The sequence below is a fragment of the Typopeltis vanoorti genome, chromosome 11 (genome assembly GCF_054136105.1).
Source record: "Typopeltis vanoorti isolate ZY-2024b chromosome 11, IOZ_Tvanoo_1.0, whole genome shotgun sequence".
NCBI lineage: Eukaryota > Metazoa > Arthropoda > Arachnida > Uropygi > Thelyphonidae > Typopeltis > Typopeltis vanoorti.
Genome location: NC_143559.1, coordinates 23,625,389 through 23,652,473, shown reverse-complemented (window position 1 = coordinate 23,652,473; position 27,085 = coordinate 23,625,389). Strand labels below are relative to the sequence as shown.

Genomic DNA, 27,085 nt, shown 5'->3' with positions numbered 1-27,085 from the left:
CACAGGTCATTGACTATGGCGGATCTAAAAGGCAAAGTTGTTTTGATAACAGGTAAGATTTGTTTCGCCTTCATAATCTTCGATTATTCATTTTTGCTATCCTGAATTTAGAATAATAACGAACAATAGGATCTAACCAAGAAACAAGTTAAAATTGCACTAAGAAATTTTGGCCCCTTTTTTTTTTTTTTTTAATTTTTAATATATTAACTGCCCCATGACAAACACAGCAGCGATGTGTGAGTGTGAGGGGGGAAGGGAGGGGGAGGGGAAGCGCTTATGTTAAAAACGGAGAAAGCCTCCTAAACAGCTGAAAATAGTCCTGAACAAGAAATGAGAAGGAGGCATTTCCTATGAACAGTAGTATGCGGAATGAAAGAAGAAGACGAGGAGTTGATGTGATAGGATGGAAAGGAGAAAGTGAATGGAAATTAACCAACAAATTCTCGTGATTTTAATACCTTAAAAGGAAAATGCCGAAGAAAATGTCCATACGAAAAACGCATAAGGGCAGAATCTGATTGATGAGAAAGTAATCCGAGTAAGTCTGAAAATGAGGGGGATTATATTTTAACAGGATTGCTTCAGTGGCTGGGTCACTTTACTGACATTAACCCAATAGAAAATTTGTGGGCCATAGTGAAAGAGATTTGGAAAATTAAATTGTGATATGAAGGATAACTTAATACAATCCATTTATCAAAGTATGCTTTCGAGATGCAGAAATAAGAAAAACGTGTTCTACGTTGGCAGTCTCCATGCTTAAGCGAATTAATGAACTTATTAAGAACAGAGGAGCACATAAATTAGTAGGTAAAGTTGGAGTTTAAGTTTTGTACTTTTTTCTTGCGAAATTAAAATTGTGTGAGTTTCGGATTAATTCGTTCGTTACTGTACATTACTCACGAAGTTCATTTACTATATTTGACCTTCCAATCGGGAAAATACGTAAACGCCTGTACAAACTCAATAAGGGGAAAGGGGGAAATCTTGATGCGGCCTCTCGTGCGTTCAACGGAGTTAGATCTCAACAATCCTTAAAGGAATCTATGCGTGCGACTTTGCACAGAAAGACGCATATCACCTCTAAGTACGTCTTCTTTGCATGGACATTAGGAGAAAACACAGGCTGGTAGATTTTGAGCGGTAAAACCTGCCATTTGTGATTAAACTGCCTAAGTCGCTGTTTTGTCGATAAAGTCCGTATGAAGGTTTCTAGTTTCCTAAATGAAATTCCATCTCGGACCTTACTCGAAGGACAAAAATCGCATCGTCTTCGGCAGTGCATTATCATTATCTCTTTGTTAAGAAGAAGAAGTGAAACTGTATTTGTTTTAGATAAGTTCATATTGCAAGTAAACGTCCACCTGTTTTAGATTGGTGCATCCTCCTCTCCATAAGCATATATAACAAATTTTATCTGATTCGAAACATTTTACGAACATGATAGCAATTAAAATATTCGCTGAATTTTGTTGTTTATATTTCAATGAGAAAATTTGTATTAGCAAAATTAGATAAAATTATCATAAATGACAAAAATTATATATTACAAGCGGCAGTAAATAAACAAAGCTGGAAAAGGCTCTTAATTTCAAAGGCTATGATAAATAATCACAACGTGAGACGGTAACCTCGTTTATTACACACCTAAACTTACTCCAAACAGTTACAAATTTTCGGTATTGTGAGCAGTTTTCCCACATTTTCTCAACTTTAGCCCTTGTGCAGTGCTAAGTTTACAAGCACAGAGTGAAATAAATCTTTTCTCCTTCACCAAAATCATTCGCATAATTGTTTTCAATAAAAACCTGTTTGAAACATAAAGCATTAGTTTTTACGTAAACGTCTTATTTCAGGTGCTTCGTCGGGAATTGGAGCAAGCACAGCGGTTCATTTTGCATCCTTAGGAAGTTATCTGTCGCTCACTGGACGTAATGTTGATGGACTGAAGAAAACAGCTGAAGGCTGTGAACAGGCTGGATTGTCTGCTGAAAAGGTTTACATAATTGAATGAGCTTTCAGTTAGAGTTAATATGCCAATTATTGCAACACGTAATTTCATTCCGAACAGTTTTTATAGCGCCATTTTAGTTTTCCTAAATACACACATCTATCTTATCCTATCCCAATGACTTTAACAGGCCTTTAAGGCCCACAACCTTCCAAGCATGCTTGGAGTAACCGAAGTACGAGGATAGGATGGTCACCCCTATGCCTGTAAGTATTCTTCGTTGTATCCCTGTGTACTCACGGGGCCAGTTTGCCTGCTTGCGGGATGAAAAATCCCAGATAAACTGGCGGAAAAAATCCTACTGTCCACGCCCAAGACCGGCTAACTTGGGTATGGCTGAGGAAGATCCTTAAGCTCCTCATGTCGGCGACAGGAATCGAACCTAGGACACTCCTTCCCCATGCATATGGTTGCAAAGCGCAAAGCCACTAGGCTAACCACTAGGCTAACACATATATCATCAAATAATTCGATGAATGATTGTTAACTGCTTGTTCTATCACGCGAGGTTATCTTATATGTCACGAAGCTTTAAATATCAAGAAAAACAACAAAGATAGATAGATATACATATTCCATCTCGACGATGTTCTTTGGTTTCATGTGTTCGAATTCTGTCTAAGAGGCAATGAATTTTTTATCAAGGCATTTCGTGTGAAGATGAATCCGTCGGTCTCATGTGAAGGTGGCAGTTTTTTCGTCTGAAAACGGGTTTTTCATCCCGCAAAATAGGCAAATCCTCCACAATACATGCAATATGCAGACATTGAAGACTGTGGTATCTGGGGAAACTTTTGGGATGAGGGAGACGCATCTTGTTCCTTCACAGGCCACAAGGCTAAATATGCAAAAAGTATGTTAGAAAGAAGGTCAATGAAGTTTTGGTTTAATAATAATGTGTTCTCGGCATTTTAAAATTTATTTTATAAGCTGGTATCTCCACACCATACGGGTAAGATGCCAAAAGCTTCGTCAAGAATAAATAGAGCGTGTATCATTAGACGATGAGATTAATTTTAAAATAAAATCTTTAGTTTTCTTTTAAATTTTTTTATTTACTTATTTTTATATATATCAACTTCAACAGTCGATATATACGAGTATAAATGCAGTCCTTTATCATGGTGTCGCTTTCGATGTGGATGAAATTTGCTGGTTATGGTTTGCATTTCCTAGAGGATTGGCGAAGCTCAAACCATGGAACAACAAATTTCAAATATTGGACCGCTTAAATACTTTGGAATTACTCATTCCAACATTGCTCGTCAAATTTCCAAATCTTAACCTGTTATTAGATTTTTGTCTCCAAAATTTCTTGTTCCATTTTCTCACCTTTATGTGTGTTGTATTCTTTGCTCTCCAAATTCTGAAGAAGAAGGGGGAAAAAATAAATTCAGTATCCGTTTAATGAAACGCTGAAGACTGATTTTCACTAATTCAAAATCTTCCTTGATGATTTTTTCACCTTCGACGTTGACTATGCGTTTTCCAATTCCATTTTCTCAAAACTCTCGATATTTTCTTAACCGGTATTCCTGTTATTCTACCAAATAAAGTTTTGAGAAATGGAACAAGAAATTAGGCCACAAAATCTACTAAGATCTCCAAATTCGGAAATTTGGCGTGCGATGTGGACTGAATAATCCCAAAGTATTTAAGCGGTTCCATATTTGAAAACTGTTGTTCCATGATAAAGAATAGAGTTTTTTTTTTGTTTTTTTTCACATAACGCGTCCACCTGATCTTCGACGGGAAACAACAGTCCAAAACAGTTGCCAGTCCAATAAAAAAAAAACTTATTTAGTTAAGTTAAGGGATATTACATCCCATATCGTTTTTTAGCCGAATAAGAAACTCAGAGTTTCATGCCGAATATAGTAGAACCTATATAAAGTTCGGCGATTCCAAGCGTAAGCAAATACCTGGATACTGCAGCAACTGACCCTTAAGGTAGTGCAAGCTCAGGCAACTCATGTCTAAGGTGGAGCAAGCTCCGATCACTATTCTTGATATTTACCCATAATGTGAACTTAGCTCCTAGGAGCTGTATTTCTGTTCTACATTATGAGAGAAGGTTATTGAAACCCAGATCGGTTTCAACCTTTATTGAGGTCTCATCAGTGAGTAGGTAGACCTAGTTAATACCAAGTTTGTAGCGAACAGAACTTACAACCCTTCTATGAGTATTGCCGAGAGGTGTCCTAATAAATTATTAGATATATGAAGCGCCAAAAGCTTCAATTCGGCGACATATGACTGTTTAAGTTAAGGGATATTACATCCCATAAGCCTTTGGCTCTTCATATATCTAATAACTTATTTAGTTAGTTGAACTAATTAAAGGCGAATATTCGGTGTAGAGTTCGTTGTCTATTAAATAGTGCAATACCAAGTCAATTGTCATGTTGAAGATTGTATTCTGATCCGCTCTCAGTCAGTTTAAAACGTTAAGTGTCAAAAATTTGCTGCTTGCTATACAGTTATCGATATTCATTTTCATTTCTTTCATTATCCCGCCACGAGTATGGATGTTTGTGATTGTCTGTGAAAATACTAGTAGTGGTGGTGGGGCGGTAAATGGCGTTGGTGTATATGACGATGATAGTTGCAGTTCGTTGTAGTTGGTGATAGGTGCCTTCCTCGATGAGTCTTTGGACTCCCTGGAGGTGTCACGTAATAATAATAAGTTTTATAAACTATAAAAAGAGAGAAAGAGAAGATAAATGGAATATAAAATCTCCTAATGCTATAAGAAAATTAAATCTCTTTAAACTTATGTATCAGAACATGGCAGAAAAATAACAGACAGAATTGCCATTAATGAGTTTACCAACCACATTGACCTCGTGCAGTGTTTCCCAAGGTTTCAGTGCCGACACAGAAGTACTGTTTTAAAGGACACAGATGTACCCAGGCGAATCACACAAAGGAAGTTCGCGAGAAATTATATTATTTCATTCGAACTCCCATCATTATAAAGGTATTTATTGTTTAACATCTACTTTGTAAAGAATTCTTATATCCATTAGATATAATGGATATAAGAATTCTCTCATAAATACAAACACATTTCAGCATGTATAGATGTCCGCCTCGATGGTGAAACAGTCTCTGAGGACGACACAATTTAAGATACGAATGTTTCAGAGATTTAGCAGATAATTCTAATCATGCATTCAAATTATTTGAATTTAAACTTTTATTATGGATATTTCGAACCACCCGGTTGGAATTCGATCATGTCGTCAATCAGAAGTAATTAAAATTATAATAGCGTAATAACTCACCTAAAATAGCATTTAATAGTATAATATTCTCCTGAGTATCACAGGCATCTTCAGTACATTTCTAAAGCTAATTAAACAATAAATGACAATTCCAAAAGGCGCCACCTAAGTAGCTCATGTAAGATAACTCAAAAATGCCAATAAATTTCCTAACTAAAAAAAAAAAAAAAAAAATATATATATATATATATATATATATATATATATAATTAAAAGTTAGGAAAGATTAGCTGATTTATAGAGTACTAAGTCCCACAAAGGAGAGAGATGTAAACCATAGGATCTTTTAAGTTAGGAAAGTGAAGAAAACTTTCACATGTTTCTTTATAAAGCCGTTCCATGAGGAACCGACTTTTGTGAAGGACTCTTGTCTTTTTCCAATGAACTCTATGTGTAGTATTGATGGCATGTTCTGCAAGTCCAGACTATTCAGGTTCAAAGTATTGAATATAAGACTGGTATTCTTCTAGCCGAATGGAGGCAGATCTTACTGTTTGTCTGAAATAAGATAAACCACAAGAGCAAGGAATCTGGTAGATACCTAGATAACTAAGATGTAGAAACTTATCCTTTGGAGAAGTGAGAAAGGTGGAGATTTTTCTGTAAAGAACGAAAAGCAACAAAAATATTTAGTGCTCTCAAAACTTTTGCTATGCGTTCGCTAATGCCTTGCACATAAGGGATAGGAATGCGCGTTATTTCTTCGGTATTCGAAGAGGAAGACATATCAAAACTACTCAAAGCTCTCTTGATGAAAGAATTCTTATATCCATTAAATATAATGGATATAAGAATTCTTTCATCAAAAATTCTTTCGTCATCTTTATAAAGAAACATGTGAAACTTTACTTCACTCTCTCTTGACTTAAACAGATCCTATGGTTTACGTCTATCCCTTTTGTGGGATATAATACTTTATAAAGCTAATCTTTCCTAACTTTTAATTGTATATATATTTAGTTAGGAAATTTATTGAAAATTTTCAGTTATCTTACATTAGCTACTTAGATGGCGCCTTTTGGAATTGTCAGTTATTGTTTAATTAGCTTTAGAAATTTACTGAAGATGCCTCTGATACTCAGGCAAAAATTATACTAATAAATAATATTTTACGTGAGCTATTCCGTTATTATAATTTTAATTATGTCTACTCACGGCATTTCCTTACTGAAATATCAATCAGAAGTGGTGCTAACGAAGGTCAGTCGATACATGCTAAGAGCCACATTTGGTTTAAAACTATTGTTAGATTTTTATTTATGTATTTTTTATGTGTAGTTCCCACCCACGAAAGATTATTGTAAACCTATAGCATAATTTGTACTGTGGGTGGGCTAAGAATTTCTTTTTGCTATTTTTATCAATTATATATATTTTATTTGTAATTCTTATTTTTAATTTTTACATAATCCGCTCTAGAGACCAAACATGGAACTTTTTCAAGCCATTTCAGGCCTCCCGTAAGCGGGGAGGTGGTCTCACACTGGAAGATGAAATTCATCTCCAACCTAAAGACATAACATCCATACACGGTGGGATTCAAATCTGCGACCTGAATATTGAGCAATTAATTACTCAGTAGAATAGATCTGCACTTATTTGCAACAATACGGTGAAAAAATATAAAACTAAAAAAAAAAATGCTACCAGTTCACTAAAGATCATTAGCATACCGAGAGAGGAGACACTACCTACTACTACGTCGGTGTTTCTCCATGCCTGTAGAGGTATGGATTTCAATCGACAGCCAACAGACTGTACTCGTAGATTGAAATCTAACTGCACACACACACACACACACACACACACACACACACACACACACACACACACACACACACACACACACACACACACACACACACACACACACACACACACACACACACACACACACACACACACACACACACACACACTGATGTTTGTGAATGTTTATAAGTGGCAGTGAAATTCATATTACACTTATAAAGAGTACAGAGCACTTTTATAAACATTCACAACACAGGGCATTAATACTTATATGCGTGTGCAATAGAGGATGCTCCTGCTTATTAGAGGCACATATAATAATAAATAATAAATCAACTAACGCCTTTTATTCCCTAATAGGGAGTACGCGAGGCCTTTTATACCCTATCTAGCTTTTGGAGACTGAGTGGGCAGTTCAATCTCCATCAGTAGCCAATCAGAGATAGCTGGCCCATGTCTATCACTAATTACAGCAGCCACCGATGAAGAGGCTGGAAAACAAGTGCTGCTATCTCTTGGTACCTAACCCTAACAAGATATGTTACTGTCTGAAATAATGTGGGTAGTACGGTCGATTTTCTTGAGTTTATGGGATGAAAAACCCGAGTTTCCGGGAGGAAAAAACCCGCTTACCCATGCCAGAGATTGACTAACTCGGGAACCAGTCGAAGATAGGCTTAGAAAAAGTTCCTCCAGTCAGCGACTAGACTAGAACCTATGTCTAACTTCGAGCGGCCCAGCGCAGAGGATGCAAGCGCCACTTCCACTGAGCTACACAGGCCTTATTAGAGGCACATAGTTCAACATTTTTTTTTGCCTGCATAGTAGGGGTTCCCGACTGACTGACTGCCTGGTCCTTGGTTCATCTACGGTACTAAATGTTTTGAGGGTGAGTGCTTTATGGAAACAGGGAGATATAACTTTAAAAATATCAAGATGTATTTCAAAATGAAATGAAAGGCAACTATAATTACGTTTTCAATAAATTAGTCTTTAATAGCATATAAAACTGACTGTATCTATTTCATTGAAAAGTTTTTTATTTTGCTTTTATGAAGTTTTAAATTTTACGTTTATGACTGTTTTTAAAATCACCAAAGCAAATCAGCATTTATCACTTTAAGAACAGAGTTATAAAAGTTATTAACGCAGCCTAATTCACCAAATTCAAATGTGTTATTCTCCATAATTTGCTGTACTATTATTTTAATCAAGTGCAATATTCACTTAAAATTCATAACTATTTATTCATTAAAGAGATGTGAGAACGTAGAAGTCCATAGAAAAAATCTTGTCCGTTAATTTATCTGTTTGAAAAAACAACTGATAGTCATTCATAACATATTAACATGAGTAAACGTTTTATATCTCTCAATCTCTTCCTTATTTTACATTTAATACTCAACAGTGAATAAATTTGTTTCTACAATCTTGTAAATAACTGATACTACTTTTAATTGAATACATTTCAGGTGTGTTTAATACAGGGGGACGTAGAGAAAGAAGAAGATATCAACTCCATCATGGAAAAGACGATTGAAAAATTTGGCAAACTGGATGTTTTGGTAAATTATTAGAATTTTCGATTAAGAAATTATTTTGATTCTGGCATTTAATAAAATTTAATTCTTGCGTTTATTAATTAATTGGACAGCACCAAACTGTTGAGATTTAATTCCATATTTTTTTTTAAATTCACACATCATATTAATCGCTGATCAGTGTCTTTATCTGAATCAGATTTTCAGATAATTCTCGATCAATGTTAATGTGTTAAAAAGTGGAAGGGAGGCAACGTAGGATGCTAGATCTTGAGGGCGCTTCTTTTATGCAATGGGATATTAGGACTGTAACTTTTAGGCCTTCCAAAAACATACAAGGCTAATTCTACTTTATGAAGACATGCAACTTTGTAAGGCCCTTTAAATATATACGAATTATAGTCATTTGCATATTTTCGTAATTGAGTATTTAAAAACACGTTTCATAGTTGCATAAATATTACTTTATTTTATAAGCTATTATACAATTCTCACATAACTGAGCCGAAATTATCACTAAATTTAAATTAGGGAAAGTGATTAAGGTATTTATTATTTGGGAAGTTGGTAGTTGCATGGATACTGTTAACTCTACCCTAAATTAATGCTATCGATTTTTATAGTTCATTTACAGTTAAGCTTAGTTGATTACTTCATTAACCATGCTTAGCTGACCACACAAACTTAGTTAACAAAACTTTGGCAAGCACACAAACAAAATTAGTTTTAGTTGATCTACTTAAAAATTCAATAAGAGTATATTAAAAAATGAATGTGGTACATTTACTCATCCGTTTTCACTACTTAGAAAACTAGCGTGTATCGCTTGCCAACTGTTTAGCATTTTGAATCATTTGCCAATAATTCCAAAACGTCGGTGATCTACCTTTTATATCGGCCGGTTTTGATGAACTGGTGGCACCGTCTCTGAATGACCCATGAGCTTACCACGATCATAATCGCAAGAATTTACGAAGATCATAATCACCAAGATCTCACGTGCTCATAATCACATTATCTTATGAACAGAGCTCCAAAAATCCACTCGCCACTGTCGAACTATTGAAGACAAGTGTAATGGCAATTTTTCAACACCGTTCTAAATTCAGTGAAAATATATTTACCTTATTTTCTTCTCATAATTTAAATTTTTTTTTCATTTTAAAAATCACTTATTCATCGGCAAGTTATTTTCTTTTTATTAAGGGCGGCTGCAATACATTATTTAGAGAAGTTTTATTTCGTCGTACGCTGTTTGCCCACACCGAAAAGTTTTTGCATGAAAGTACTCTCAAAGATTGCTGTTTGGAAAGGTGAAATCCAAATGTAGTACGACAGGAGGCTTTGTTTATCTCTCGCCATATACTCTGAACTAAAACCTCTCACTCTCAGATTAATTACAAAAATCAGAGATTCCATTAAATAAAAAAAAGAAAAATACATAAAATTAATTAATTAATTTAACAAAATGAATTTTTCATTTGTGTCAATGTAATTTAAACTGAGAGGAATTCATTTTCTTCTTATTCGTCCTGCACTTTCTTTAACCCTGAAGAAGTATGCAATTGTAATGTAGTAATTGCGCAGGCTTATTTTAATAATTCATATAAATTTGGGTAGTGTAATTATATATTTGAACATTTTACATAATGAAAAGCCTTTTTATTAACATTACTTTAAAAAAAAATAAAGTTATCATTCAAAAACGTCTTGACCAATCAATTATTTTGGACAAGTATTCATCCATCATTACGAACAATAAACAAAAGGAAACTTTAACTACACTTTTTTGTAAAAAGGTGTAAAACTGTAATCGATTATGAGCAATCGGACAATGTTGAATACAATGGAGAGAGAGAGAGAGAGAAAGAGAGAGAGAGCGATTCTCTTGTGTAAGAGAAATCTTCAAGTAAGAGTGCTTTCCAAGACAAGTGGTTGCGGTAAGGAGTCAGATGAATTTTATAATGTATATAAAACTATCGTGGGCTACTGCCATTAACTCTAGATTACCACACTGCTTTCGAGGATCATTCAAAGTGGAAACATTTCGGTTTCATGAGACATCCAATTCCCACAAAAAATGTTTTGAAATAGACTTGGCCAGAATCACCAAGGAAACATACCTATAACTGATGGTCAAAGAAAGATGGCATCTAAAGGGCTTACATATTATTATTAAGCATCATTTTAATACAACCTACTTCAAAAACTCCCTTCTAAACATGCTTGCAGACACGGGTCCAGTCTAAGTAATAGAACAGTGTCAAAATGATACGAAATGCAAAGAATTTGTGTAAGTTATTGCTGATGTCATTTAGAGAAATTAAATGCTCCAATAGAGTAAGTCTTCCTCTAGATATTGGTGTGAGTCTTCTCTTTCTACCTATATTTCAAATGAAAACGAATTTGTCCTTTATTTGTTAAAACCGTTTGGCGAAAATGAATCAGAAATTGTTGAATATGCCTTAGTGTTTTGATGCATTTACTGAAGATTTGGAGGATACTGGAAAGGAAGAAATTAAGAATTTGGATCACTATCGATAAATTTGATGAGAGAAAGCTATGCGTTTAAATTTGTGGAAAATCATTTAAACGCACAAGATATTTTTGAAAAAGAATGAGTAATAATGATAGACTTCTTTTCTCACAACTTCGAGATCATGGCTGTCATACTGTCATTATGTGAGTGAGGTTTTAGCCAGAACATAATAAAATAGAAGTTGAGATCGTCAGTGAATGCCTCCGCTCTGAAATCAGTGGATAAGTGGCGCTTTGTCTCCAGGAAAAGAACACCACTGTCTTTTCCTGGAGGCAAAGACAGTGGTGTCTTTACCTCCAGGAAAACTTAGGAAACGCTCATGTAAATGAACATGTCATGTCATATTTCCCATTTTTAAAAATCACCTGTAAAAATATTTATACAAAATACACCGATAGTAGGGTCAAGTAATCACGGTATTTATTTCTGTGGTAAAGATTGGCTTGCCCCTTATACTATAAAACGTTAGCTAACGCTAACGGCCTCATCTCTATAAGAGAACGAAGCGCGTTAGCAGATTCTGCAGTGGTAAAGTGCAGTGTTACAAACGCGGCTCTAGAAAAGCTGCGTTTATGAGTAACACAAATCTTATGATCATAATCACGTGATCTTATGAATGACATAATCTCATAGTAACCATAATCGCATGATCTTAAAAACAAAGTCAATCAGTGATTGACATTATTTTTATTGTCATATTGTCTTAATAATCATGCAAGAGTCTTTACACAAACAACAGCAGTATGAACTTTTGTTTAAATGATGTGCAACAAATAATGAACAGAAATATCACTATAATGTATTAACTGTGTCATTAACGAAAGATTTGTGTTTCTCAAAAGGTAAACAATGCAGCAATGATTATTATCAAATGGATTGTAGACATGAGCATGGAGGAATACGATTATACGATGAACGTAAATATACGTTCAGTGTATCAGCTGATCAAACTGGCTATTCCACACTTGGAAAAGACAAAAGGTATGTAAGAGATTCGTTCATAAAATTCTAAAGAAGTTATATTTTCAAATGCCTTACTTCGGATTTTCAGCTATAATTGGACAATTAATTGCAGTTCGTAACGTTGTACAAAATTTTCAGAAGTTCATTATTTTATCAAATTTTGAAAAAGATTGTGAACCTTGAACGTTTGTGGGAATATAAAAATCTACACAAAAATATATCCTATATAAATTGTTATCTTGTATAATGTGAGTAGAGAAGTATAGTGAAAGATATTTGAGGGATAATAAGATACACGGATTTTATTCGGTTTTCAAACCGGAACCTTTTAAATTTGTAGCTTGATTCCTTATTATTTTATCACACAGAGAATATCCTATCCAGAATATCTCGATATTTCAACATTTTTATCTTAACAAATTTCACCTAAAAGTGTACACTGCGAAAATTAAAATTCACAATTTTAATTTTCTTGCAGGTTCAATCATCAATGTATCCAGCATAGCTTCATTTAAAGGAGTAAGTATTGAACTTTATTATCAAAAATCAGATAAATTGAAAAATGCAATTTATGTAATTCATGCAGTTATGAACACTTATAAGGTATTCAATAACCGCACAAACATTTATTGTATTGTGTTAACGAAATTATAATTCAGTTAAAACCAATTTCGTTAAAGAAATACGATAAACGATATTGGTCTTCAGGATTGTTAACCCATAAATTAATAGTGCCGCGGATGGCTAAGGATATTTCACCACTTTTATTTTTTTTTATTTTTACACACTCAAAAACTCTGCTCTAGAGACCACACATGGAAGTTTTCAAGCCACTAAGCTGATGAGAGAAAAACAAACGTCCATGTTCAAGGCGGGTATGCAACCTGAAGTCCCGTCTTGAATGGGGGAGTGGGTGTTTTAACCACTAGGTCACTTAATTAAAGACTACTTAATTGAACCCTGATGTGGTATATATTCCATACAGGTAGCCCGACGCAAAACCAAGAGTAAATTACTTAGGTCACGTGGCCTTTTTAATGATTAGGAAGTTTAAAACGAATATGATCACAAATCAGAAATAAGAACGGGAAAGAGAGTTAACTGAGAGTGAGATCGGTCAGCAAAGGTAGAGTTGGGTTTGCTCCTCTGAGTTTTTTTTTTTTCTTGCGAAAAACACTCAAATAGAACAACTTGCCGTTATAATAGGGAGAACATTGACAAGTAGATATAAGGATGCGGTCATTCTATTGTAAAAGACTTTGACTAGATTACATCTAGTCAAAGTCATTTACAACTCCAGATACTGAGCATAGATTTAGTCACCTGTATGTTTAGTCACTTGAATAGGTTGAAGATTTGTGGGTTGCAGAGATTGGACGATAGGCGAAGGAGGGGTGATATGATTGAGACATTCAAATTACTGAAGGGTTTCTATAAGATCGATCCAGAAGATATTTTTGAAAATATGACTGGTGGTGGGAGGACTAGGGGCCATGCATGGAAGCTGGGCAAGAGCGTGGTTGACAAGGGTGTTAGAGCTAGGTTTTTTACTTGGAGAGTGGTGAATGAGTGGAATGAGCTTCCAGAGTCTGTTGTGGGTGCTACGACCGTGAATGAGTTCAAGGCAAGGTATGATAGATACTGTGTCAATGTCGAACAGTTGTTCTTGACATGATGTTAGGGCCTCCCTCGATGAGTCTGTCGACTCCTTGGAGTTGCCCGGAACAATAATAATAATAATAATAAAAGTTCACAGGTGGGATCAGAATTCAATATTGAGTTTGTAGGATACAGACTATGGTGACAAGTTGAGTGAATGTAATTTGCGGAGTCTGATAATCGACGGAGGAGAGAGGGCTGACATGACTAAGACATCTAAATTGTTAAAAGTAGCTTACGAGATAAATATCCAGTATATTTTTCAAAGAGATGGAGGAGGGAACTGGACAGAGAAAAAAGAGGTTATTCTTGAACATTGTATAAAAGTGTTGTGTATAGAACAGTGATGCATGACATTTTTGCATATAAAGTGGTTGGTTTGTGGAATGCTTTGCCAAATGAGATAGAGATTGCACAAACATCGAACCAATTTAAAATGAGGTATGACAGATATTATCTCTGTCAGATTGCATTTTGCTGTTGTCTTCCCTCGGTGATTCTTGACGCCAGATGTTTGTATAATAATAATAATAATTCATTCTGCCTTTTAATCAGTTCTGTGAATTTTAATGAATCTTAGATATCTTTTATTATTTAAAAGACTTACTCTTCTGTTTCCAGTTATATTAATTATTACTTCGCTTAGATAATATTTTGTCTGCTTTAATTACTTTACAATCTTCGCAAATCTCGTGTGTTCTTCTGGCCAGTTTGACTATTTTTGGAATGAAGAACCCGAGTTATCAGGAAGGAAAATTCTAATACCCCACCGTATGATACCAGGTAACTCATCTACCATTGCTTAAAAAGCCTCATAAAGATTCTTCGTGCCCTATACGAGATTTATATCCAGATTTCCAATCGTAGGTCGTTGTGGATACCAAATAAGCTATGGAGACCCTTCGAAAATGCATATTCAAACCTGAAAGTTTTTTTATAGTATGTATTTTCACCATTTTTACATTCACTTAGTGAAAGTAATGCTAAAATAGCTGATTCTGGAATTACTTACTATGTCATTTATGATATTCCCCAGCTCAGACATTGTATGTCACAGCCATAGATACTGTAAGATGTGATCTTAGAATCCAATAAAAAATGACAGTTTGGTGAAATATGCTTTAATGCTTATACACATTTGTACGAAGATGTTTCCAAATCAGAAGACTGAACACACAAGCTGCATCAGAGGCAGCTTTTGAAATTTCTTTCTCTTGTTTTCTTTTTTTAAAATCTAACTCTTAACCAGAAATATTGTAAACCTATACCTTAATAAGTTGTTTGATTTCAAGATTACAGATCCTATTGCAGAGATAACATAGACATTTTTCATGTCGTGTCAGGTCTGTAACAGCTGGTTGGTCTCATATTGGAACATTCATTTACCATCTAACAAATTAACAACACATCCATGCCAACGGCGAAAATCGCATCTACAGCCAGTTGGTCACTCACTTTCGTGAGTGGATATTACTCTATCCCTCTCGAACACGATTTATGGTCTCTGTGCTTTTTTTTCGCAAGCCAAGATCAAAACCCTGACGCATGAAGTAATCAGTATTTCACAATTCATATTACAGAGATGTGAATTAAATATTTTAACGGAGAGTTTCAAATCCTGTTTAATATTTTATTTTAAGTTTTATTCAAATATGTTTTCTGTGTGTTTATATTAATATGTACTAGTAACTGTGTGTGTATATGTACAGTATATATATATATATATATTTTTTTCTTTTATGTTTTTTTTAGTCACCCTATTCCTCTGTATATTGTATGAGCAAAGCAGCCATGGATGCGCTCACCAGATGTGCTGCTTTAGGTAATGTCCTACTAACGGATTGGAAATTAATCTCCGTTTACAAAATAATGAAAATATAAGATTAAATATATATGTGATAATAAAAGTCAATTTATTCTTAAAAGAAAAATAACTTCGTTAATAACAAGTAGTTTTGTTTTAACCCAATACTTTCTGATTCATTTTTGTGTTTATGCTTATTTTAAATTCTAATTACTGCGCATGTTTCAGTTTTTGTTAACAGTTTAGGGTCTTGCTTTCACACCAGATATTAGTTTAATTTAGAAAATCACGAATAAAGTAGTAGTCAAAATATAGTAGAGAATATTGGATATACGCATTGAATATAAGCTCAGTTAATGCATGTTCTATTTCGAAACTAATGGTTCTTTTAATTTTTTTTTTCAGAGTTGGGCCCCAAGAACATCCGTGTGAATGCAGTAAAGTAAGTTATATTTGCCACGTAACCATATTATGTCATATGAGAATCCTAATTGTCCGTATGATGATTATACCAATATTTATGTGCCAAGTTATGCGCATCCTTATTGTACCGAAGAAGAACAGCGTGCAGTGATTTGATTTTTGTGGAGTTAAACTGTATCATCCATCATTTAAAACACAACATGGCCACAATTTTCTCGCAGCGAACGTATATACGAGTGAATTCCCGCATTTAAACATTTTATGGGTCACCGATAAAGAACTATTAGGACGTTATACTGTAACAGCTTCCTGTAACAAAGCACCATCATCATACCGTACTATTTACAGTCGCTTAAGTTCTGTGCCGACAGTGCTTTCAATCGACATAAAACTTAATCAATACGCGTTCTCCATATTTATAATATTAAAAAAAAAAAAAAACGAACAGCGTGCTATTATTTAGTTTTTCGTTTACGGTAACATACGTAGTCAACAGTAGGATAAATCTAAGCCGATTTAAAATAAAAACTATCAGCTATATTCCGACTTGTTCTCGTACAGCAAATTAAAAACAATTATGCTTCTAATCTCTCCAAAATATCCCCAAAAAACGGGCGTAGAGCTCTAGTGATCCCAATTTACATAAAAGGTCTAAAAACAGATTGCAGTAACTATCCTGGCATCAGCCTCCTCAGTACAGGATACAAAAATCTATACAAAAATGCTAACAAACAAATTAATATCCTATATAGAATCACAACTGGGAGAAGAACAGAACGGATTTCGTAAGGAAAGATCATGTATAGACTCAGCTTTTATTTTAAAAATAATTATAGAAAAACATAGAGAATACAATATTGAAACACACACATAGCTTTTATTGATTATATAAAAACATTTGACAAAATTTTGAGACATAAACTATGGAAACTTTAAAGGAATATCACATTCCAAACCAGCTACACAATGCTCTATTGAACATATACCATAATAATGAAATAGCGATAAAGCAAAATGATACCATATCTACTTGGAAACCAATAAATAGTGTCCGTCAAGGCTGTTCTTTATCCCTATATTATTTAACACATATATTTGGACAATATGATCAAAAAATGGAGAAAAGAAAATACATGTGGCTTCCAAATTAATCGACATACAAAAATAGACATGCTACTCTTTGCTGAAGATCAGATCATCTTTGGAAAGACTGAAGACGAACTGCAGAGGTCAATCTATAACTTAAATAATATTATACAACAATATGGCCTGGAAATGTCAACGGAGAAAACTAAAGTCATGGCTTTTTATGGAAATAACCCTGCCAGAAGTAAAATAGTAATAAATAATAAAATAATTGAGCAAGTTAATAATTTCAAATACTTAGGCTGTAAACTATCTTACATGAATGAAATAGATATTGATTTTAAGATGACAAACTTTATAAAAATCACTGGAGTAATTAATAGAACCTTTAAAACTAATTACGTTAAGAAACACACACACGACTTAGGGTCTTCAAAACAATAGCCAAACCTACACTATTATATGGAAGAGAGATCTGAACCTTCGGAGAAAGAGATACACAGAGAATTCAGGCAGCAGAAATGAAATTCCTCAGGAAAACAGAAAAACTCACAATATTAGATAAAAAAAATAGTGAAATAATTAAAAATCTTAAAATCAAATCCATCACAGATTCAATGATTAAATATTGGAAAAACTGGCTAAACCATATAGTAAGAATGCAGAGAGGAATATTGCCAAAAAGATCTTAACATCTAATACTAGAGGAACAAGGAATAGATGACGACCAAAAAGAAGTAGAAGAAGTAGATGGACTGAGTCCGGAACAGGCCACATGGATAGGAAGACGACGAGGACGACGATTGTGCTTCTTGAAAAATCCGTATTCCACTTTCACTATTTAATGCTATCTTAATAAAAAAATCTTATGTTTCAGAACTATTTTTGTTGTCGACTGTTCGCATTGGTCGTTTGTTGTATTTTTTGATTTTCGAGTTTACATAGAGGAAAGGTATTCTACTTTTCTTGGGGGTGTTATTTCTGGAGAAACATTCGAAATAATTTAGTGGTTGTTTCTATAAACAAAGAGAATTAAAATTGTAAGTGTATTATTTTCAACCTGCTAGTATATTGTTGTATTTGTTACCAAACTGGCTTTTTTTTTCAAGGGGAATAAGGTTTATTCCTCTTGAAAACTCTGACTTTTCATTCCTGAAAGAAGTCAACCCCAGTAGAAAAATGCACTCATTTAAAAGACATTATAGGCAGTTTTCATCGGTTAGTTGCTTCTACCATATTTCAAAGTAACCCTTCCGAGCCACAATTGATAAATTAGAGTAAGAGTGAAGACTCTTGACTTGCACTGGATGCAGGTGGGATGTGTACACGCTTATCACTGGTGTGCAGAAACAGAAGCAGGGGATTCACAGAGATATATCTTTGGGGAATTAAAGAAAGCCGATGAAAGATAAAGACAACAGAACGAGGTGGAAAAATGTGCATTCAAAATAAGCACCATTTTCAAAAAAGGCTTATAGAAGTAGCTTTATTCTGTTGTCAAGCATGACCTTGCTTACCTATCCAGTCAAGATAAGTTGATGTCTTCCCTTTGTTTGCAAATTCATTAAACTTAAGATGAATTCCGAAATTTTCGTTGTAACTTCAATAACTACACAGAATGTATTTGTAAATTAAAAAAAGTTTAATGTTTGTATTATATTAAGTGATATAATACAAATCCACTGAAAGCTCTAACTTATCTGAAAATAAATCGCTTCCATAGTTCTTCAAACTGAAATTTTTATACAAAGTAGTCTAAATTATAACGGATGGATAACATTGAAATGAAAAAGCTGAAGTTGCAAAACTGGAAGGAGTTAGCTAAAGATAGGAAAAAATGGAGAACTGTAGTGTTTGCTGCTAAGAACCTTAAGGATTCGTGAAGCTTAAGAAGAAGAAGAAGAAGAAGTCTATATTATAACGCTTGTCTTGAAATATTTAAATGTTTTCATTTCTACATTCTTCCTAAATAACTGAGATTTCTACCATTTTTTACTGTTTTTCAAATTTTACCAATCAGGTTTCTTATCGAAAAGTGGACAAACTGGGCTGTTAAGTCAGCTACAACCTAAGACGTTCACAGAGCACCGGACCCAGCTAGCATTCATATACAGTCTGTTGATCGAAAAGGAACTGCTAATCATTCCATTAACCTGTCCACACCGAGAGGCGTGCCGAAGGGAACGTGATACAGTGGAAATGCAGTCAGTTAATCAAAAAAGTCGCGTACTGGAAAACACATAACAATACTTACTAGAAACAGGAAATCGAATGTTGTCAAGCGTGAAACAGTTTTTTTTTTTAATGTGCTTCCCATCAATGATCATACTTACTGTTTCCTTCATTCAAGACCTTTGCTTATTCAAACATAACTGCTTGACACGATAACTACACAATAGCTATCGTTAGGCTTATTCTTTAGATGTTTTTCAGAAACCACATATAATATTTGTGTATCTATTTTGTTTTGCATATTTGTCTTCCCTAAAATCGTTATTTCTAAGATCGACTTCCAAAATATAATTTTTATCTCTTCTAGTCCTGGAGCAGTAGAAACTGCCATATTTAAAAGAACACATCATGGTGAGATGTTAGCATTCTCCGAAGAGGTGAGTATAAGAATTTCTTCTTTCCATCTTTCGTAAATCATGTGACTCTCTGATCTGATCTGATTTTCCCTTTCAGGCGTTTCCGAACGTAGGTGACTTTGTAGGCATTGCCCACAAAGTATTCCTGGTGAGATTTTTATAGGGTAGTTCACCATTGCTCCCCCAAACAAACAAGAACCTGCGAATCGGTGACAGGGCTAAAGATGAAAATTTTTAGCAAGTAATACTACAAAAAGCCAGAAAGTAGTGATCATTTTATTTTCATTCTCTCAATTCTTATTGTCTAAATAGTTATTTAGCCAATTTACCTTCTTTCATAACGAAGTAAACAAAATATGCATTTGTCTAACGTTCTAAAAATGTTCAATATGTAAAAAATGGTAAGTACCGAGAATGTAGGAGGGTGGCTGTAACTTAGAAAGCAACAAATTGTCTGACATTATTTGTGTTAGTGGTATTCTTGTTACTGCTAGTAGTTAGTTAGGTATACGGCGTGCTTTTAATTGCAGATGGCAATGTTTTAATTAGGTCATACGGGTCCGGTTTTGCGGACAACCGGGATGACATCATGTACGTTCATCTCTGTGGTTGGTTATAGTTAGATCACATGATAGTGCCTATCACGTGATAGTATCAGCATCGTTTCTAGCGTAGTTTTAATCGGGAGGGTTCCTCCCTTATCAAAAAGTAATTAAATTCAACCCCCCTATTTTGAAACTGTCGACCTTTGTTTCGAGATCGCAATAGGCTAGCGTGTTTGTACCTCAACCAATGCCAATTGACCGGAGTCGAGTTCCCCCCCCCCCTTGAAAGCTTTTTTTTTTGTGTATTTTTAATGGATGATTTAACCTGCCTTGTCTCATGGCTGTATATAGTTAGGTCATGTATTCCGGAGCTAACGTTGACCCAGTTTCTTTCCCCGATTTCTAATGCAGGGGAAAAAAATTATTTTCCAAAGAGAAACCTACTCTACAACGACCTTTGAAAAGCTTTTCTGTCTGTAGTTAGGTCAGGTATTCCTTTCTGCTCCCTAAATTAGAGATGAGGGTCTGTAGAATTAAAGACATAATATGTCCCTGTGAAATTCCAATAGATCATTGACTGATTGTTTCGAGGATTGTTTTCGACTTCCCCCCCGTTGGGGGTCACTACCTAGATTCGAGGTTTGTTTTCGACCCCCAGCGTCGGGGTCACTTGTCGTAATCATCCCCCCCCCCAGCTTTTAGGGTAATTATCGGTTCTCTTAAAAGCTTTTAGGGTAAGGTAGCGACACTTGTCAAGAGGTTCTAATATCGTTAGCATCACGTAATATAGGTTCCATCAAATTGGTTGCAAAAAGGAAAAAACTGTAAATAAGTAGATGGAATAATCTCCAAACTGTATAAATTTGCTGGAAACATTTCCTCAGAGGTTATTAAATTTTGTTAATAAAATATATTCAATTCTACAGAAAGGACTAAAGTATACTAATGCAATTATTTAAAAAATTGATACAAGAAACCTGACTATTTCAGAGAAATTAAATTTATTGAATACATGCTTCAAAAATAGGTTCAGAAAACGGACATTATGCAGTGGATGCAGCATTTCGATTAAAACTACTTATAGAAAAAATATAGACTTTAATTTAGAAACTGATCCCTGTTTACAGATTATCCAAAAACATGTGATAAAGTAAAAAAAAAGATATATATACATTATTTTATATGTTAAAAAGAATAAACACAGCATGGGTATTATTTTATTACAGGTACAGAATATATACAGTACAAAAATAATGAAATAAAAATAAATGAAAAAATATCTAAAAAAAAACTAATACTAAATCAAGGTATTTATTAAATATATCCTCTATCTACAGATTAAATTTTGTTTTTTTGCCAAGAATAAAGATAATAATATAATAAAATAAGTAAACAAATGTGTATAGATGAATTTTCCACGACATTCGAAAGTTCTTATTTGCTAATTTTATATTTTTATTTTATAAAAATTCGAGTAAAAAATTCAAGTAGACATGCTTTAGACTTTGATCGATTAGAGAGAAAAAATCAGTACGAGACTAACAATCGACGGTGCACGAATTAACTGCTAAAGTGAAGATAAAATTCAACAGGAAAAACAATATCAGAAAAGAAGAAAACATCAACAAAAGATAGCTCAGCAAAAGCCGATTTTTAAAACAGATGTGTTTGAAATTAAAACCCTCCATCTTCCAGAAGAGCGGAAAATACTGGGAAGAAGGAAAAGAAACAGTGTTATCAATTGCAAAAGACACTCTAGGTACCAAACCCAAAATAAAAAAACAGTGGATAACCCAAGAAATCGTAGCTACAATAGAAGAGAAAAGAGAGGCCAAGATACTTGTCAACCAACAAAACAATGAAGAGAATTGAGAAAAATATAGAGCACTAAAAAATAAAGTTGATAACCTCTGCAAAAAAGCCAAAGAAAAATGGTTAGAAGAAAAAGCTAATAAATGCCAAGAAGCATACCAACAAAACAACCTAAAAGTCTTCCATGATACTATAAGAGAAATTACAAAGGAATTCTCAGCAAAAGCTGTAACAATGATAAATAACAAGATGACTGAAACCGGGAATATTGAAGATATAAGAAATATCTGGTCAAACCATTTTAAGACTATCTTTCACCAAGGAAACAAAACTACAATGCTAACAATAGAAGAAAATAACGACCACCCAAATATTTTACAACAAGAAGTTAGATAAGCAATAAAGCACCAGGCATTGATGCTATCCCTAATGAACTGTGGTCATATGGAGGCAGCACATCAATAGAATATTTAACAACCCTATTCAATAAAATACTACAAACAAGAGAGATCCCAGATGACTGGAGAACTGGAAAGATCATCCCAATATACAAGAAAGGAGACAAAAGAGCCTGCAGAAATTTATATAAAATAGATTAAAAAACACCAATGAAGAAATGATAGGCATAGAACAAGCTGGTTTCCGAGGAAACTATTCAACAATAGACCAGATTTTCACATTGCACCAACTAGCAGAGCTCAGTTGGGAAGACCATAAAGAACTATATTCTTGTTTTGTGGATTTTAAATAAGCTTTCTATAGCATCAACAGATAAATCCTACTTAAAGTTCTACTATAAAAAGCAATAGACAAATATATAATACAGTTTCTGATATTAAGACAAATGCAATAATTAAAAAGGACACACTCACAACAGAACCCGTAGAGATCCAAAAAGGAGTAATGCATGGATGCCCATTATCCCCATGCCTATTCAACATATATCTATATCTAGACGAAGTTGTAAAGAAGGCAATAGAGAATGAGCCTACAATCAATGTCAATGGTTTAAACATAAATAATATCAGATATGCGTATGATTCGTTATTATTGCAAGAACCCCAAATGAACTGCAAAAGTTGATAAAAAAGCTAAACGAAACCAGTAAAACATATGACATGACAATAAATATACAAACGACAAAAGTGATGAAAATAGGGAGGAACAGAACTACCATCTCAACCACCCTAAATGGAGAACAATTATAGAATTATAGAACAGTTATAGAATTTGTATAAAATAAAAATAAAAATTAGCAAACAAGAACTTTCGAATGTCGTGGAAAATTCATCTATACACATTTATTTACTTATTTTATTATATTATTATCTTTATTCTTGGCAAAAAAAAATTAATCTGGAGATAGAGGATAACATATTTAATACCTTGATTTAATATTAGTTTTTAGATATTTTTCATTTCTTTTTATTTCATTATTTTTGTACTGTATATATTCTGTACCTGTAATAAAATAATACGTATGCTGTGTTTATACTTTTTAACATATAAAATAATGTATATATATATATATCTTTTTTTACTTTACTGTTTTTGGATAATCTGTAAACAGGGATCAGTTTCTAAATTAAAGTCTATATTTTTTTCTATAAGTAGTTTTAATCGAAATGCTGCATCCACTATATAATGTCCGTTTTCTGAACCTATTTTTGAAGCATGTATTCAATAAATTTAATTTCTCTGAAATAGTCAGGTTTCTTGTATCTATTTTTTAAATAATTGCATTAGTATACTTTAGTCCTTTCTGTCGAATTGAATATATTTTATTAACAAAATTTAATAACCTCTGAGGAAATGTTTCCAACAAATTTATACAGTTCGGAGATTATTCCATCTACTCATTTACAGTTTTTTCCTTTTTGCAACCAATTTGATGGAACTTATATTACGTGATGCTAACGATATTAGAACCTCTTGACAAGTGTCGCTACCTTACCCTAAAAGCTTTTAAGAGAACTAATAATTACCCTAAAAGCTGGGGGGGATGATTACGACAAGTGACCCCGACACTGGGGGTCGAAAAAAAACCTCGAAACAACAAGTGTATGATCTATTGGAATTTCACAGTTACATGTTATGTCTTTAATTCTACAGACCCTCATCTCTAATTTAGGGAGCAGAAAGGAATACCTGACCTAACTACAGACAGCAAAGCTTTTCAAAGGTCGTTGTAGAGTGGGATTATCATTGGAAAATATATTTTTTTTCCCTGCATTAGAAATCGGGGAAAGAAACTGAGGCAACGTTAGCTCCGGAATACATGACCTAACTATATACAGCCATGAGACAAGGCAGGTTAAATCATCCATTAAAAATACACAAAAAATAAAGCTTTCAAGGGGGGGGGGGAACTCGACTAGGGTCAATTGGCATTGGTTGAGGTACAAACACGCTAGCCTATTAAGATCTCGAAACAAAGGTCGACAGTTCAAAATAGGGGGTGGGGGAGATTAAATTTAATTACTTTTTGATTAGGGAGGAACCCTCCCGATTAAAACTACGCTAGAAACGATGCTGATACTATCATGTGACCCTAACTGTAACCAACCACAGAGATGAACGTACATGATGTCACCTCGGTTGTCCGCAAAACGGGAACCTGTATGACCTAATTAAAACATTGCCGTCGGCAATTAAAAGTACGCCGTATACCTAACTAACTACTCTGCCCTAATTGTGTTCCCTTCCATTGCCGAAATTTCATATTATATTATATTGTCATATGAGTAGGATGAGTGGAGTGGGCTATCATCAGCAAAAACTATGAATAGGTTTTGCAGTCAATGAGAGCAGGTGGTTTATATAAATCATAAAGACGGTTGGGTGATATGACAGAACTCTCAATGACGCCAGCATTGACAGGAAAGTCTGTGGAGAAAATACCATACGTCAATTGCACGTAGGGATCAATCTGATAGGAAATTGGCAATCTACTTACACAAGGACGAAGGTAATCCAAATGATGGTTACTTGTTTAAAAGTCCTCGATACCAGACCCTATCAAAAGCCAAGGAGATGTTAATATAGGAGCAACGGCACAGGTTTCTCCAAACCCTTCCATAGAATGGTAGTTGACGTAGCCCACCTCTCCTGTAAAATCTAGATTGGAGAAATACATACTAGAGGTCAAGTAGTTAGATAGCAGTTCTCAAAGCATTTAAGAAGATGACTGTTGATAACCTTCTTCGTGAATTTAGACATAACTGATGTGAGAGTAATAGGTTGATAGCTGGATGGTAAACGATTCTCTCCAGTTTTGAGAACTGGTTGTATATGAGCTTTCTTCCATTCTGAAGGGTCACTACCAGCTGAGTAGGGTTTAGTGAATGATAGAGAATTGTTTACCTCAGGAGCACTTCTCTTGAGCACAGAGGTAGTGTTCCATCAGTCGATCAGTACTCACTGTCTTTGTAGTATCCAAGTTAATCAAGAGTCTTCTGTCTTTCTGGCAGAGGGTCACAGGAGGCATGGGATGAGTGCTGTAGGCAAAGAAAGATGTAATTTGCCATGATCATCTATGTAGGAATTGGAAGAAAAGAACGAACCCAAGACATCAGCCATGTCTTTAGGTCCTGTTACAATGGTACCGTTATGGTGAGATAGAGAAGGCAGCACAGCTAGACAAAAGTTGCGCTCAACTGCTTTGGCCAGGGACCAAAAGGCACGACTGTCGGTGGCACAAGCAGCTAGTTTTCTACATTAGAAGATTTCTATATTACATGAAATTGGTAAATCTTTCAATAAACACAGGTGATCTAAACCGGTTAAACTATGCCATCTGTAGAGATTTCTTGGAGGGGGGGGGGAGCAGAATCAGTAGAAATATGCACAAAATATTAGGCTGTAAACGGCCTCGTCTCTTCATTAACTGAATTTCATACTTTAAATTTTGTCAGCTATGTCCAGTTGAATACCACTGTCGAATAAGAATCAACTTTGCAACCAATCGAGTTTGGGGGATAACTGAATACTTTATTTAAGAGTTGCTACCACTTCCGTTGGTCGACAAATTTCCATAAAAATTATTCCTATATACAAATAATTTTACTTTTTTCTTTTCCTGAAAACTATCTCCCAGAAAGATGGCATGAAGATTTCGTTTTTTATTCAATTATTCTTTAAAAAGATTATCACAATGTAAACTCTACAAATACCAGAATTGATCATCTTAAAATGGGTGTTACGTCTACTTGTCTATCTTCTCCTCAATCCATTATGGTTAACAGTTTTAGCAATGGTTGTTTACTCCATGTAGATGATATCATAATTTGCATATGAATCACTGATTTGATAACAGCAGATTTTGTATTCAGTTCATTATTGTGTACTAATTAATATTCCCTAAAATAAACTTCGCACGAAAAAGAGAATACCTTTGTAAAGAATACCTGTAAAGAAAAAATCTTCAAAGTATTAAGTAGATCTCAGCTCTTATATTAATAAGTAACTTTTGGTTATTTAAAGTAATCTAATGATCTATTTTATATCAATGGATTTCGGCGATATTAGTGGATTAGATTTATGCGTGTGCAGTTATGGGTACTTAATAAAAGTACACGAGTCATTTAAACTTTCACGTATTTCTGATGCATAGAAATTCTCTCAACAGGTAAACGGTAGAAAGTAAAATCTTAATTTTACTTGTTTAATATAAAATTTTTCACTTTGTTTTCTGTAAGGAAATTGGGTATTTTAGTAATACTTTAGGAGAAATTTTTTAAAAATACCAAATTTTAAATAAAATCTTAAATGGGTTTAGTATATGACAATCAGAATACCATTTATTGCAAAACATACTATGCAATGTTTGACTATTGTTCAGCAATATATTTTGTTTTGCTTAATCAAATATTTTTACTTTATTAGAAAATGAAAAAGTACGCAGAAAGTCATAAGCAGATCGGCAGAGTGGCGATCCCCAAAGAAATAGCGACAGTGATAACGTTTCTCGCGTCATCAGATTCCTCGTTCATGACAGGAGAGACCTTAGTGGCCGATGGTGGACTCACGTTACCCTGCTCATTCTTCGAGTAATAAAATAATCTGGGATTTGG

The 27,085-nt window shown here is 34.2% G+C and overlaps 1 protein-coding gene across 1 annotated transcript; it reads left to right on the top strand.

The window, feature by feature from the left end:
- On the top strand, nucleotides 1–27,085 carry LOC150101374 (uncharacterized). Its single transcript, XM_090400591.1, has 9 exons — nucleotides 1–52; nucleotides 1,860–1,999; nucleotides 8,526–8,618; nucleotides 11,976–12,114; nucleotides 12,575–12,615; nucleotides 15,508–15,577; nucleotides 15,965–16,001; nucleotides 19,608–19,677; nucleotides 26,898–27,085. The coding sequence occupies exons 1-9, from the start codon at nucleotides 16–18 to the stop codon at nucleotides 27,063–27,065; spliced, it is 795 nt and encodes a 264-aa protein (XP_090256717.1). The 5' UTR covers nucleotides 1–15; the 3' UTR covers nucleotides 27,066–27,085.